Here is a 16004-nt window from a genome sequence, read left to right as displayed (position 1 = left end):
TATCAGGATCAAAGCTGAGGACAGGTTTTGAGACTAATTTTCATTGTGAAAACTATTATAAGCATCTCACATTGAAGTCTGTGCTAAATTTTGAGCTTGTGTAAAAGATCATCAATCTTGGAGATTTTACGTCCATTTAAATTTGGCATGCTTTTTTTTTTGTTGCTTCTGCAACACTGTTCTGAAGTGTTTGGTGTACCAAGGAGGATCAGCTTCATCATTTGTTAATTTATTTGGTATAAATCTCTCAATTGCTGCCGACACTGTTTCTTTGAATTCAAGCCATAGCTGGTCTACACTTACATTGTTAATTTGGAATGAGTAGAAGGCGTCAAGTGAATTTCTATCTGCTTTTTTTGAATAGGTGTATTTTTCATTTATTTTTGGAGGATCTGGTGGTTACAATATTCAGTCTCACTACAACAACCCTGTGTTCGCTAATTCCTGTACCTGTTTTAATGCTCGTTATTAGCTCTGGATTATTTGTTTCAAAAGGTCAATTGTGCTTTTACAACCGTTTACTATTCGTGTGGGCTTATACACTAACTGCTCAAAATAATTTTCAGAGAATTCATTTAGCACAATTTCGGATGATGTTATATGCGTACCTCTGGAATTAAACATGTGTTTTCTTGTCAAGAATGACTTCTGCCCTTACTCTCAGGAACTATCTACTTCAATTTCACGACAAGGTGAACTACTACTAACAGCAACAAACACACCACCGCCAAATGTGCTTAGCCTAACTTTTCGGAGTATCATTAGGTTCTTCACAAAAATTTCGTGTGAACTTATCTCCAGCTTTAGCCAGCTTTCAGTGCCTATAATGATTTAAGCATCAGTGTTTTCTATTAGCTCTGGTACTTTTGCAACACAGCTATGACAGTTTGCAATTGTTATACCGATTGGATCACCAACGAGTATTATATGTATAATACGTAGATTCCCCTTTGAATATTCAAATGCTATTTGAAATATCACAGAGGGTATGGTAGCAAAAAAATTGAAAAAAATCAAAGTTTTCAAATACAATTTAAGGTTTTCCCAGTTCTTTTTCCTGATTTTGAAAATTCCTTGTTTTTTCTAGGTTTTTCAACATTTCAATGTTCACTGGACACCTTGATCTTAAATATAGTCGAAACTATCAAAACTGTCAAAGCTCTTGTAGCCCCCAATGGAAAGCCTTGTAAAATCAGAATTATTTTGTATCCTGAGCTTAATGTTTGCATAGTTCAGCTTTATTCTATAAGGAACACCCTCGAAAATTCCATTCAGACTGGAGATAGATAGATGTGGGGAATGAACCTATAGTCACCTGTTGTAAAACTTAGTACAAACTTTTGACTGGCATGCTGGAGTACTGTTGTGAAGACAAATGGCAGTAACCATCCCTATAATGCGAGGGACATTATTTTCTATATAATTTCACATTGACAGTCCTCTTGAGTTTTAGAGGCTGCAGTTACCTCTCAAATTACAAAATATTTGAACAGGGAGGAGCAATATGTACAGTCTGCTCTAAGTACAGGATACATCAACGAAAAAAGCTGATCCGTCGCTGTCCCCGAGAAAAAAATTTATCAAAAAACTTATCATCAGCATTGTTCTTACAGTGCAACATTTATCAATCCTATGTGAGAAATAACTAGAACAAAAATGGCAGGAGGCATCAGGCTTTTGGGTGTAACAAGTGTAAATTCTAGTTAAGCTTGGAAGTTTATTGCGATTTATCAACCTTCCACCTGAAACTGGAAAACATACTTGGCATTATTTGTACTTGCATTGGTATTACTTTCCTACATTTCCTTTTTTAGAAACAATAATTTAAAATTACAATGAGACAGAGAGGCAGTCCAGTATGACATTTCGGAAGGCAGAGTTCCAGTACTGCTGATACATTTAAAAATGGAAAAAAAAAATTGTTAGGCTTCTGAATTACCATTTCTTTCTTTGAGGAGAAAAGAGAGAGATGATGTGAAAGTACAGAACAGAGAGAGAGGCCACAGGTTCCAGCATAAGTTTCCAACTGTTGTCACAATGAGGGAAACTAAGACAATGAGTGAGAAGTGTGAGGCAGAATGAGGACCTCCTGTTATCTCTAACACTTTACTGCTCCATCTTTATTTCCCACGGTTCACATCATGCATGCATTACAAACCACTGTGACATGCATGACAAAGGGTATTTATCATTATACACGTATTAGGGTTTCTTCCCATTCTACTTTGGATTGGAGCATGGAAAAATGACTGTTTAAATGCATCTGTGTGCTCTGTAATTACTGTAATCTTGTCTTTGCAACTCCTATAGGAGCAATACTGAAGGGTCTGCAACATATTTTAAACTTTCTAAGTACACTTTTGTCAGATAGTTGGCATATATCTTCATGTGCATGCCAACCCACACTTTTTCGCATATCCATTACACTGTCCTGAGAGTCAAACAAACTTGTTACCTTTTGTGTTGCCCTTTTCTTCACACATTCAATATTCCCTGTTAGTTCTGTTTCTATGAGTCACACACACTTGAGCAATATCCCAAAATGAGGTGTACAAGTGTTCTGTATGCAGACTTCTTTTTAGAAAAACTGCAGGTTCCCCATATTCTAACAATGAACTGAAGTCTGCCTCCTAATTCACCTGAGACTGGACCTATGTGATGATTTAATTTCATTTTGTCACAAATTACTGAAGCCAATTATTTCTATTACTAATTGCAACTGCAAGTTGTTGATATTGCATTTAGAGGTACTAGTTTTCTGATTCTTTTGTAAAGTGCAAAACTACAACAAAAATAATACAAGCTTTTTCAAACCTTCATAAAACAGATCTGTTTGCAATAACAACAGTAACAACAGCAGCAGCAGCAGCAGCAGCAGCAGCAGTTACAGCTCCACCATAAAATGTGAAGTGCATCAAAATACAGATTTCATCAAAACTTCATTACACACTTGATATATTTGAAGAGATGATTGACTTACACTCTCAAAAATTGCTGGGATGGTGTGAATGACAGCACGGCCTCAAAAATTCTTGTTTGGGTTATATTTCTGACCCCCTCTCCCTTCCTACAGTAATTAAGTACTAGTGTAAAGCTACTTACTGAGCAGAGATATAACGAATGTTGGAACTGTACTGTTATAGACACTCCATGCAATATTTATGCTTTGCCTTTAGGCTATGGTTAACCCCTGATATATGCATATCAGATTGGTTTTGTTTTGGATGGAGATATGTTTGAGTCGAGGTCAGTCTGAAGATAGATTGATTTCTGCACCGAGTTGTGCATTTAAGTATGGAAAAGAGTTGTGACAAGTAAACTGAAGATTATGCCAATGTTCTCCATGGAATTATTTGCACACACAAACTGAAAGGCCAATAAATGTCTTCATCACACCACTGCCGGTGAGACTAAATTTCAATTCTACACCTTCCAATTTCACTGTTGTCATAAAAGTTACATATCGATGGTACAGGCACGATAGGGAGATGCCAGTTCAGTAGATACGCCTGCAGTAAACTGTCAACTTATTTCTCTATGCCGCTACAAGGATGACAACTTCCATATTGGGCCACACACTGCACTGGGTAGTCCACTGACCATAACTAATCTGTTTTTCATTTCAAAAACATAAAACACTGTTTATTTAGGGATTTGAAATAGGCTTAATTATTATAAGAATACTGTAGGTAGGACATTTTACGAGAATAGCTTTAGCGAAATGGAATCTTGCTGTCTAGTTCCCATTTCTGATTCTTACTGTACCCATGCCCTGAAAAAATTTAAGGGAAACCATACAGTTTATGTTATTCACCATAACAACATAGGTTGAAACAGAAAAAAAGGCATCTTCAATACCTATTCATCCCAGGGAAAACAGCAATTCATATTCATTGGTCTGCTTTAAATAGTTAAGACTATAAAATGGCTAGACCCATTCTGAAAGCATGCTTGTATATTTGGCTAACTTCCACACATTTTAAAATATCTATGACAGTTTTAGTGGGCATCTTGAATGTTACAAGGAGGAGACAGTAGTCCTATGGCTTCTGAATACATGTCTCTTTGCTCATAAACTGGAACAATTGTAACACTTCTACAGTGATGGGAAAATTAAATTAACATTTAACACACTTCTTTGCAAGTTTACTCTGGGTTTAGCTAGTCATCAGTTCTCCAAAAGTATCGTCATTGGGAGTGAAACACACTGTATTAGCATGTATGTATCATCTGCCAGTTTAATATGGTGATAAGCATTTTATTTACGAGATCCAGGAATGAAGTAAGTAATCCGATTGTCAGAAGATAGATGTCTCCTGAAGTGTGTACTGATTTCTCATTTGGAAGATATGGAAATGCAGCCAAAGTTTCAAATACATTCCAGGATAATATAACTGCCAGACACTGAGGACACGTACTTTCTTGAATTTGTTCTCTTGTCCTTGTGAACAGATGAGGGATGCCGTCTTTCCCCATTTCTTATTCTCCCTCCTCCCCCACCCCCCCTCTCCTTTTTCTGGACTGATACACACAAGATTTTTCAAAAAGCAAACAAAGATGCTAAATCTGAAGTGTATGTAATGTGTAACTTAACAGCATTAGAGCCTTTTTTCCATCAAGAATCCGACTTTTCAATCAGGTCCATCTCAATTATGCCACCTTTTGTAGGGTCTCCCCAGTGATTGACATCAAACAGTCAAGTACTCACAGTCCAGCATTGGGATTCTTCTGTCTCCCATGTGTTACAAGTGCATCTACTATTTATTCTTATATTTACAGCTATATCCTTAATAGGTACAACATTTAAATAATTTCTAGAGAATTTAATTTATGAATCTGTGTGCCTTTTAATTCCATCATTCACTGAAATTAACATTGTAGACCAAATAACTTAATTTTTTGTCAGCTCTATTTGATACAAATCTGAGCAGTTCTTTAGTTCTCACTGTCTCTCCCCTTTGAAATGGGATTGATCTCATTTAATGGGAACAAACCCCTTCTAAAGGGGGAGCCAATAAGAAGACTTCGATATTTCTAACATAACTGTACTAGTTATCCTCCAACAAACTTATGAAACGTCAAATAGAAGGAATTTTTGTTCATTTTATTTCCCCATTATTTGCACAAGCTCTTTCCATCAATGGGACTTATAGCATAAAATGAAAAACATACAGTGTGTAGTTTGGGATCTTTTTTTAATACCTGAGGTAATCCCAAAGCCAACAAGCTGGACCCAAGGCAATTTCCTGCTGAGGCGTGTGATATAACCATTCAATGGGCCTTTCTGTTGGTAGGAACACATCATTATCTGCTGACAGTGCAAAATCTACACTTATACGTGGATAAGAAGGACTAGCTGCTGCATGATGTGTTCGAGATCGCACAGCATTGCGGTAAGTGCGTATGTCTTCAAGATCCACTGTTGATACCACTACTTCCTGTGTGGAAAGAAAGTCATAGACAATTAGAAAACAAACTTATAATATGGCATTTGTATTCTGAATACTACCAGAATAATAATAATAATAATAATAACCCCGTGGAGGCCCGGGAAAAGAATAGGCCTCCGGTATGTTCTGCCAGTCGTAAAAGGCGACGAAAAGAACAAACCACTAATAGGGTTAACCCCCCTTTTAGTGTGATTACTTGGTTCAGGACAGAACTAAAGAAGCCTCGGACAAGTGCCGTCATGGTCGGGGACGACACTTGAACCCTATGCCCGCCCACAATGGTAACGACACTGCTAGCCAACTGGAAAATTATTTAAATCCAAATAGAGGTGTTTTGCAGGATATGCTTCCTGCAACCACCCTAGAAGGAAAACAAAGACAGAGGATGAGATGGTCAGATGAAGTTAATCGACACCTCATGTTCTGTTATTACCAAGCAACAAACCTAGGAACCAACACAACTGGATACAGATCACAAGTATACACAACATTTATTACCAGATACCCAGAATTAAAATTTTTAACAGAACAACGACTAGCTGATCAGATCCGTGTAATAATCAAAAATAACAGGATACCCCAGTCAGAATTAGAAAACATCAAACAACAAGTACAACAAATACTAGAACAAAATAATGTGCAATCAGAAGAAGAAGAAAATACAGTAACGGACTCAAACATCCCAGAGCAAACAAACAAAGAACAACACGCATCAATTAAACAATCAGAGGAAAACGACATCTTAAGACAGCCACCAGAACAAGCACAAATAGAACACGAAGTGACATACATGTTAGATATAGAAGAAAAATTTCAGCTGACATATATAGAATACAAAAACACAAATACAGACATTAGACCATTCTTGCATAGACCACCAAATAACCCACAAGTCGAAACAACAATGACAACTATCAACACAATCATACACAACAAAATAAATGAAAACACAACTATGGAAGAGTTACAACTACTGGTTTATGTAGGAGCACTCACTACACTAAATATACACACTAGGCAGAGATCAGAACCAACCAACACACAGAAGAAACCCACAAAACCAGCATGGCAACACAGGCTACAGATCAGAATAGAAAAACTGAGAAAAGACATCGGACAGCTAACACAATTTATAAGAAATGAAATATCAGACAAAAAACGAAAAAGGTTAGGTAAAATCTCACAACAAGAAGCAATAGAGCAATTAGATGAAAAGAAGCAGAAATTACTAGCATTGGCCAAACGACTTAGAAGATACAAAAAAAGTGAAAATAGAAGGAAACAGAACCAAACATTCAACACAAACCAAAAGAGATTTTACCAAACAATAGATAACACACACATTAAAATAGACAATCCACCAAACATAACAGACATGGAACACTTCTGGAGCAACATATGGTCAAACCCGGTACAACATAACAGGCATGCACGGTGGATACAAGCAGAAACAGAATCATACAAGATGATACCACAAATGCCTGAAGTGATAATTTTGCAACATGAAGTCACCGGAGCAATTAATTCTACGCACAATTGGAAAGCCCCTGGAAAAGATAAAATAGCAAATTTCTGGCTAAAGAAGTTCACCTCAACACATTCACATATAACTAAATTATTTAACAGTTACATTGCAGACCCATACACATTCCCTGATACACTTACACATGGAATAACCTATCTGAAACCTAAAGATCAAGCAGACACAGCAAACCCAGCTAAATATCGCCCCATAACATGCCTACAAACAATCTACAAAATATTAACTTCAGTCATTACACAGAAATTAATGACACACACAACACAGAACAAAATTATAAATGAAGAACAAAAAGGCTGCTGCAAAGGAGCACGAGGATGTAAAGAGCAACTGATAATAGATACAGAGGTGACATATCAAGCTAAAACTAAACAAAGGTCACTACACTACGCATACATTGATTACCAAAAAGCTTTTGATAGTGTACCCCACTCATGGTTACTACAGATATTGGAAATATACAAAGTAGATCCTAAATTGATACAGTTCCTAAACATAGTTATGAAAAATTGGAAAACCACACTTAATATCCAAACAAACTCTAATAATATCACATCACAACCAATACAGATTAAGCGTGGAATATACCAAGGAGACTCATTAAGTCCTTTCTGGTTCTGTCTTGCTCTGAACCCACTATCCAACATGCTAAATAATACAAATTACGGATATAATATTACTGGAACATACCCACACAAAATCACACATTTGCTATACATGGATGATCTGAAACTACTGGCAGCAACCAATCAACAACTCAACCAATTACTAAAGATAACAGAAGTATTCAGCAATTATATAAATATGGCTTTTGGAACAGACAAATGTAAGAAAAATAGCATAGTCAAGGGAAAACACACTAAACAAGAAGATTACATATTGAATAACCACAGTGACTCCATAGAAGCGATGGAAAAAACAGATGCCTATAAATATCTAGGATACAGACAAAAAATAGGAATAGATAATACAAATATTAAAGAAGAACTAAAAGAAAAATATAGACAAAGACTAACAAAAATATTGAAAACAGAATTGACAGCAAGAAACAAGACAAAAGCTATAAATACTTACGCTATACCAATATTCACCTACTCATTTGGAGTAGTGAAATGGAGTAACACAGACCTAGAAGCACTCAATACACTTACACGTTCACAATGCCACAAATATAGAATACATCACATACATTCAGCAACAGAAAGATTCACATTAAGCAGAAAGGAAGGAGGAAGGGGATTCATCGACATAAAAAACCTACATTATGGACAGGTAGACAATTTAGTAAAATTCTTTCTAGAACGAGCAGAAACTAGCAAAATACACAAAGCAATCACTCATATAAATACATCGGCTACACCACTGCAATTTCATAACCACTTCTACAACCCTTTAGATCACATAACATCAACAGATACGAAGAAAGTAAATTGGAAAAAGAAAACACTACATGGCAAGCACCCGTATCATCTAACACAGCCACACATCGATCAAGATGCATCCAACACATGGCTAAGAAAAGGCAATATATACAGTGAGACTGAAGGATTCATGATTGCAATACAGGATCAAACAATAAAAACCAGATATTACAGCAAGCATATTATTAAAGATCCCAACACCAAAACATATAAATGCAGACTTTGCAAACAACAAATAGAAACGGTAGATCACATCGCAAGTGGATGTACAATACTAGCAAATACAGAATACCCCAGAAGACATGACAATGTAGCAAAAATAATACATCAACAGCTTGCCTTACAACATAAACTTATAAAACAACACGTTCCCACATACAAGTATGCACCACAAAATGTACTGGAGAATGATGAATACAAATTATACTGGAACAGAACCATTATAACAGATAAAACAACACCACGTAACAAACCTGACATCATACTCACCAATAAAAAGAAGAAAGTAACACAACTAATCGAAATATCCATACCCAATACAACAAATATACAAAAGAAAACAAAAGAAAAAATTGAAATATACATCCAACTGGCTGAGGAAGTCAAGGACATGTGGCATCAGGATAAAGTTGACATTATACCAATTATACTATCAACTACAGGAGTCGTACCACACAATATCCACCAGTACATCAATGCAATACAGCTACATCCAAACTTATATATACAATTACAGAAATCCGTAATTATTGATACATGTTCAATTACCCGAAAGTTCCTAAATGCAATATAACATATACCGTACAGTTAAAAGGAAGTGACGCTTGATCAAGGTCCGCATCACTTTCCATTTTTAACCAGACTTAACGTCTGAGAAAGTAAAGAAATAATAATAATAATAATAATAATAATAATAATAATAATAATGGGTGATTTAGCAAATTGTGAATAATACATATATTACTAAATTAATAGACATTACCTATAATAATAAAACAATTACTGGTAAACAATAATATAATGTGGCTGATGAACAAAATAACACTTCAGAACAATTCATAAAATTGTTCAAAAAGTTCATACTATGAAAATTGTGGTATGTACTACTAAACTAAAGATTAGCTACCAAGCTGTGCACAACTTCCATACTCATGGACCTACATCCTTAAAAAAAAAAAAGTAGTAGTGTGAAATCTTATGGGACTTAACTGCTAAGGTCATCAGTACCTAAGCTTACACTCTACTTAACCTAAATTATCCTGAGGACAAACACACACACACCCAGGCCCGCATCCGCCAGGACCAGCTGCACAGTCCATGACTGCAGCGCTTTAGAGCGCACGGCTAATCCTGTGCGGCGACCTACATCCTTAGATTCTGACATTTTGCACTGGGATGATAACTCATTCTCCAGATAGAAGACCTTAGACACACCCCAAATTTTAAAAGGAACTTTAACTCATATTCAAATAAAACAATTTTTTCAATTATCAACACCAAGCATTTAACATGTGTGAATGTCAGAGAAACAGTCAGGCGCTTACTCATTTGTACAGACACCTGGGGCCAAAAGGAAATTCAAAAAGGAAATGGAAACTGACTGGGGACAGGGAAATGCTGGAAAGGGCAGAATGTAGGGCACTAGCGGGGGACAGGGGAGGGGGAGAGGAGATGGCATAGGAAGGCAGTATACACAATTATTTTATAAAAACATTTTGAAAACTAATCAGTATGAACTCATGTAAAGTAACCTTGGTTATCAAATTATTTCACCACAGCTACTAAAATAGTACATACATAATGAACACTGATGATACAGCATGGATAATACTTACCACTTCAGACAAACTAAACTGCTGGCTTCGATTCAAGATACCACCATTCAGAGCTATACAGGAGCATCCATTGAAATACATTCTCTGGCCATCACAGCCACGAAGATTGCTGAACAGGTAACAACCCCCTGCCTGCAATTTTTAAGTCAAATAATGCTGTGAAACTGGAAAAGTAAAACAAGTGCTGGTTATATGAGTTGATGCAATCAACCCTAACTCAGTGAGTCTTATAAAGTTTCCACGAAATTCTAAACACTGTTATTGGCTGAAGTCGAGCAACCATGCGTTAACTTAATTACAAAATGTGTGTATTGTCACCTCAGCTGCATAAAATTGTTGTCCAATTGACCATGGTTTTGACAGCACTAAGGCAGTCTTCATCAGAATAAAAATTACAAAGGATTACATGTAATCACACCATAGGTAGAAACATCTGAGCAAAAATGCTCATCAAATTGAAAGCATCACAAGAATAACAAGAATAAAAATTAAACTGTAAACATATAACACGTTAGTCAATTGGAATAAAATGTTCCATCGAAATACAACAGCAGTTGCAAGGTCGCTTAGGGCTAAGAATTGCATCAAACCGCTGCTACCATCACACTAGTGTATTTTGATTGAACATTTTATTCCAATTGACAAACATGTTATATTTTTACAGTTTAATTTTTATTCTTGTGATAATTTCAATTTGACAAGAGCATTTTTGCTCAGATGTTTTTCACCTATGGTGTGATTACATGTAATCCTATGTAACTTTTATTCTGATGAAGACCGCCTTAGTGCTGTCAAAACCATAGTCAATTTGACAACAATTTATACAGCCAAGGTAGCTATACACACATTTTGTAATTAAGTTTCCATGAACTTATTTTGTTGTTAAAAGGAATGAAGAAAGGAGAGACAGAGGTAATCATTCTACTGACCTTAATGTCATTAATAGACTGAGCATTAGTTTCAATGGACAAAGTTGAGGCGGACAATGCATCATTGTTCCATTTAAGTAACCATTTGTTTTACAATTATAGTGATTTGCGGATACCAAATAAACACTTTGTTGGGCAAATGAAAATATAAAACTGCTCAGGTAATATATTGCCTTAGTTACTGTGACACCATCAGTTATTAGTCCTTAATTTATACCCTGACAAATTTAAATGAAATAGACACTAGAAGAAAAACTAGTTGTTGAGTTGTACAGTTAGAAAAGCAGAAGCTTGTTTTTTCACACTTGGTGAGCCAGAAATTCATTTACAGCCATCTTGGGTGTAATTTTTGAGGTTGTCCTTGACTCAAAATTTGGTTTGAACACTACAGTGGTTTACTGTGCATGGCTCATACAGAGGTGATGTGCATGCCTTTGCTTCCATACAAATTGACTTATCTAGTTGGGTAGTTTCATGTGGGTTCCAAACCATGGAATGACTTGGCATCTTTCACAATAACAAATCATTATCACAGATAAAAGAAGTGAAATGGGATAGGAAAAAATCCCAGGACCAACCAAATATTGAACACCAGACCTTCAGATTTGTAGCTGCACATTCACCCACTAAGTCACACAAGAATTCATCAAAAGCTCCTAATTAGTGTCACAGAGAATTACATCAATTATGATAGTTGGCATTTATCTTCTAGGGTGGTACAGTGAACGACTGAAAACATGTCTGAAAAGCATTCAGCTCTACCATATGGTTAAATGGTGATGGCATCCTTGTGGGTAAAATCTTCTGGAAGCAAAATAGCTCATCATTTGGGTCTCAAGGCAGAGACCAATTAGGAGTAGTCATTAGAAAAACAACACTGACATTCTACAGGTTGGGGTATGGGATATTGGCTGCCTCAACAGGGCAATCAGGATAAATAACTGTGGATGGATTGTTTCAAGTTAAATACAGTGGGAATTAGCAAAGTGTGAAGGATTTCTGGTCAGATGGACACAGGGTCATAAATACAGAATCAAATAGTGTAATGCAAGGGTTAGTCTAATAATGAATAAAAAATAAAAAAATCAGTAGTGCGAATAAGTTCTGTGAACAGCATAGTGAACGTCAATCACAGCAACAATAGATATAAGGCCATAATTCACCAGAACAGTACAGTACATAATGACAAGACAGAGATTTTGGAACCAGATTTTAAACTGTAAGACATTTTAAGGAGCATATGTGAAAGGAACATGTAATTAATCGGTTATGAATTTCAGATTAAAACAGAAAAAATTGCAGTAGGTAGGAAATTAAGGAGATGAGATATGGATAAAATGAAAGCACCATAGTTTATTGAGAGTTTCAAAGGTTAAATGGGTGGCATTAGGCAATTACTGACTAGGACATGGGTAAGACACACAATAGAACAGGTAGCCTTGAGAGATGAAATAATGAAGGCAGCAGAGCATCACATAAGGTAAGAAGACAAAGCCTAGTGGAAATCCATGGATTACTCAGAAGATAATGAATTTAATTAACAATAGGAGAAAACATAAATATGCAGCAAATGAAATAGGTGAAAAGAAATACGGACTTATAAAAAATGAGATTTGCAGATAGTGCAAAATGGCTATGCAGGGATGGCTAGAAGACAAATTAAAGGATGCAGAAGCATGTATAAGTAGGAGCAAGACACATTCCACCTATCAAAGAGAGCTTTGGTGAAAAGAAGCTGCTGAATGAATACTATGAGATCATGTGATAAGACATTATTAAGAATAGAAGAGAAAGCTGAAAGGTGGAAGGAGTATAATGAAGGTCTATACAAGGGAGATGAAATTGAAGGCAATGGAGAAGAGGAAGTAGACGAAGACAAGTCAGGAGATGTGATACTTGTAACGCCGGAAATGCATATCCTCCTATTTCTATCTATTGCACTGCAAATTTTTTTCCTTATTTTGTTACCTGAAGATATAACATTTCTATGTCTTTGTGTAATTGTTTTACTATTTGTATATATATGAATTTCTGTCGATGTATAATTGGTTTGTTTTGTGAATATTATTTGTATTTATACGCTGGGTCTGGCCTAGGGTAAACTATGCTATCTAACGAATACATCGATAAGTCGTGTGGAGAACCTAAGTGTTTAGGATCTTTGGTAGTGTTAACTCTGCCGCGCGGAGCGCGGGCAGAGCAGGGAGGTCTGGCTGAGTAGTGCGGTTGAGCAGGTGTATTGTGTGACGCTCCCGAGAGTTGCCGCACTTTCGGGGTTTGGCAGCATGTAATTGCGCTCGATTTGCTATGATAGTTTCTGACACGGTGTCGCGGACGGGAAGCATTAGCTGGCGCACATCAAGAGCCCGTTTCACCTGGTGACCGTGTCGAGAAGAAGGCGCGCCAACATCCAGCTTCTGCAACAGCGACGGCCGACAATGAGTGACTGTCGCCACCTCCTCGATCGACGGCTTCAAACCTTCAATCAACCAACAAGGAAGACTGGAAGCACGTAAAGTTTTAGAACTGTATGGCAGACCTCAGCTTTTCAAACTGTTCCATTTTCATAACTAAATTACAGAAACATAGCATGAACCTTTGTTGCTCATTGTCCCAATTCCATTACCAAGCAGGGTCCCTTCCTTTTCCGGAATGAGCCCAAGTGTCGTTGAAATTCAAACGCCAGCATCATTCAATTTCGCTGCTTTAATTTCAAAGTTCAGTTAAGGTATTCATAGCTGGCTACAATATTTAGATTACACTAGCACAAATTAAGAGTGCGAGTTTTGTTACCGTATTTTAGCTTACCTGTGACTGCAGCCCAGCTTGGTACGTACTAAATTTTACTATTGTTAATTGTTCAGAATCATTTAATTCAAGTTCAAATTTAATCTCTTATTTCTAAATTGCGTAGATTCAAGTAGCTTTTGAAATGATGGTTGAGGTAGTCCAAGACTAACCGTATTTTACTGAATTTCGATGTGCTTCAGAAAGAAAGCTCACTATTAACTTCAGTCACTAAATTAACTTTCGATTTTCCGGTTTTATTAATTCTTTTGCTAAATTAAGTCAGAGTGTAGCGAAATTTATTACTTCTGACAAACTTTCAGTTTTCACACTACACGTGTCAACCTTCAGTTGCCACGCTTCTAGTGCTAATTATATGTGTAATAACCTTTCTTTTTCAGTTACTATAGTAATTGTCCTTAGGACTGGCGACCGTAATTTCCCCCAAATCTCAAATATCTAATTACCACTAGTTAATTGTTAACGTAACGGCCGCACATTTACTTTCTTTATTAACTTTACCCCTTTTCAAAATTAATTTCCACCAGTTTCATTTGCATTTTTTCCTTTCATTTAGATGTAACCCTTTCCTCCCTCTTTACCGACAAATTAACTTCGGTGACGATTGCTTTTCCCAAATTTCCATTAGGCACATGCGGTTTAATTTTTCACTGTCATTAAGGTCGATAAGTGAGGGGGAGGTTACATACTGAGGGAACAATTCGAAAGAGCACCTAATAACAAGTTGACTAAAGGCCCCTAGAATCAATGACATTCCTTCAGAATTACTGACATCCTAGGGAGAGCCAGCAATGAAAAAACTGTTCAATCTAATGTGCAAGAGGCACAAGACAGGTGAAACACCCCCAGATTAAAAAAAAAAAAAAAATGCAATAATCCAAATTCAATAGAAGGCAAGAACTGAAGGTGTCAATATTAATGATCTATCAGTCAATAACACTGGTTGCGAAATTCTGTCATATATTATTTACAGGAGCATGGAAAAACTTGAAAGCTACTCATGGAAGGACAGTTTCAGTTCAGAAGAAATGCAGGAATACATGAGGCAATACTGGCCCTACCATTTGTCCTAGAAGATTGGCTGATGAAAGGCAAACTTATGTTTATAACATTTGTAGATTTACAGAAAGCTTTTGACAATGCTGACTGGAACACACCCTTTGAAATTCTGAGGATAGCAGGTATAAAAAGCAGGCAGCGAAAGTTGACTACAGTTATAAGAGTTGAAAGGTACGAAAGGCAAGCCATTGCTGAGAAGAAAGTGAGACAGGGTTTTAGCCCATCCCAGTGTTATTCAGTGTGTGCTGATGACATTGTAATTCTGTCAGAAACAGCAAAAGATCTATAAGATCAGTTTAATTTAATTGATAGTCTCTTGAAAAGAAGCTATACAAAGAATATCAATAAAAGCACAAAAAGGGTAACGGGATCAAGTCAAATCAAATTCAGTGATGCTGAAGGAATTAATTTAGGAAATCAGACATGAAAGTAATAATCAAGTTTTGCTACTTAATTAGTGAAACAACTGATGAAGGCCAAAGTAGATAGGATATAAAATGCAGGTTGGCTATAGCACAAAAAGCATATCTGAAAAAGAGGAATTTGTTAACAACTAATATATTTTTCAGTGTGAAAAAGGCTTTTCTGGGGCTATCTGAATGGAATGTGTGATATTGCCAGCTGGAACAACTACAACTGCATCTGAAATTGCATCACTGATTATTGTAATTTTTCTTTCCAGTAGTTATGCCAATTATTATGTTTTTGTGTGTACCATACATCAATGAAATGTATATGCTGGCAAAAATGAATTGGACTTTGATCCGTCTCAATTTATTATTCAGTAATTACTTTCATTGCACTGGGTCCAACAGTGTCATTAGTTTTAACTTTTACATCTATACTCTGCAAACAACCATGAAGTGCATGGCAGAGGGTACATCCCATTGTACCAGTTATCTGGGTTTCTTCCCATTCCATTCATGTATGGAGCATGTGAAGAATTATTGTCTGAATGCCTC

The 16004-nt window shown here is 36.4% G+C and overlaps 1 protein-coding gene across 1 annotated transcript in view; it reads right to left on the bottom strand.

Annotated features, from left to right (window-relative positions):
• Positions 1 to 16004, bottom strand: part of LOC126174924 (glutamine-dependent NAD(+) synthetase) — a 239696-nt gene that overhangs the window by 144376 nt on the left and 79316 nt on the right. Inside the window, exons 7-8 of the mRNA XM_049921364.1 lie at positions 10247 to 10378; positions 5203 to 5438 (exon numbers count right to left, since the gene is read on the bottom strand). Of these exons, the coding sequence (XP_049777321.1) occupies positions 5203 to 5438; positions 10247 to 10378 (368 nt within the window). The remainder of the gene's footprint in view (positions 1 to 5202; positions 5439 to 10246; positions 10379 to 16004) is intronic.

This window comes from Schistocerca cancellata, chromosome 3 (assembly GCF_023864275.1).
Source record: "Schistocerca cancellata isolate TAMUIC-IGC-003103 chromosome 3, iqSchCanc2.1, whole genome shotgun sequence".
NCBI lineage: Eukaryota > Metazoa > Arthropoda > Insecta > Orthoptera > Acrididae > Schistocerca > Schistocerca cancellata.
This window is presented reverse-complemented; position numbering and strand designations above follow the sequence as displayed.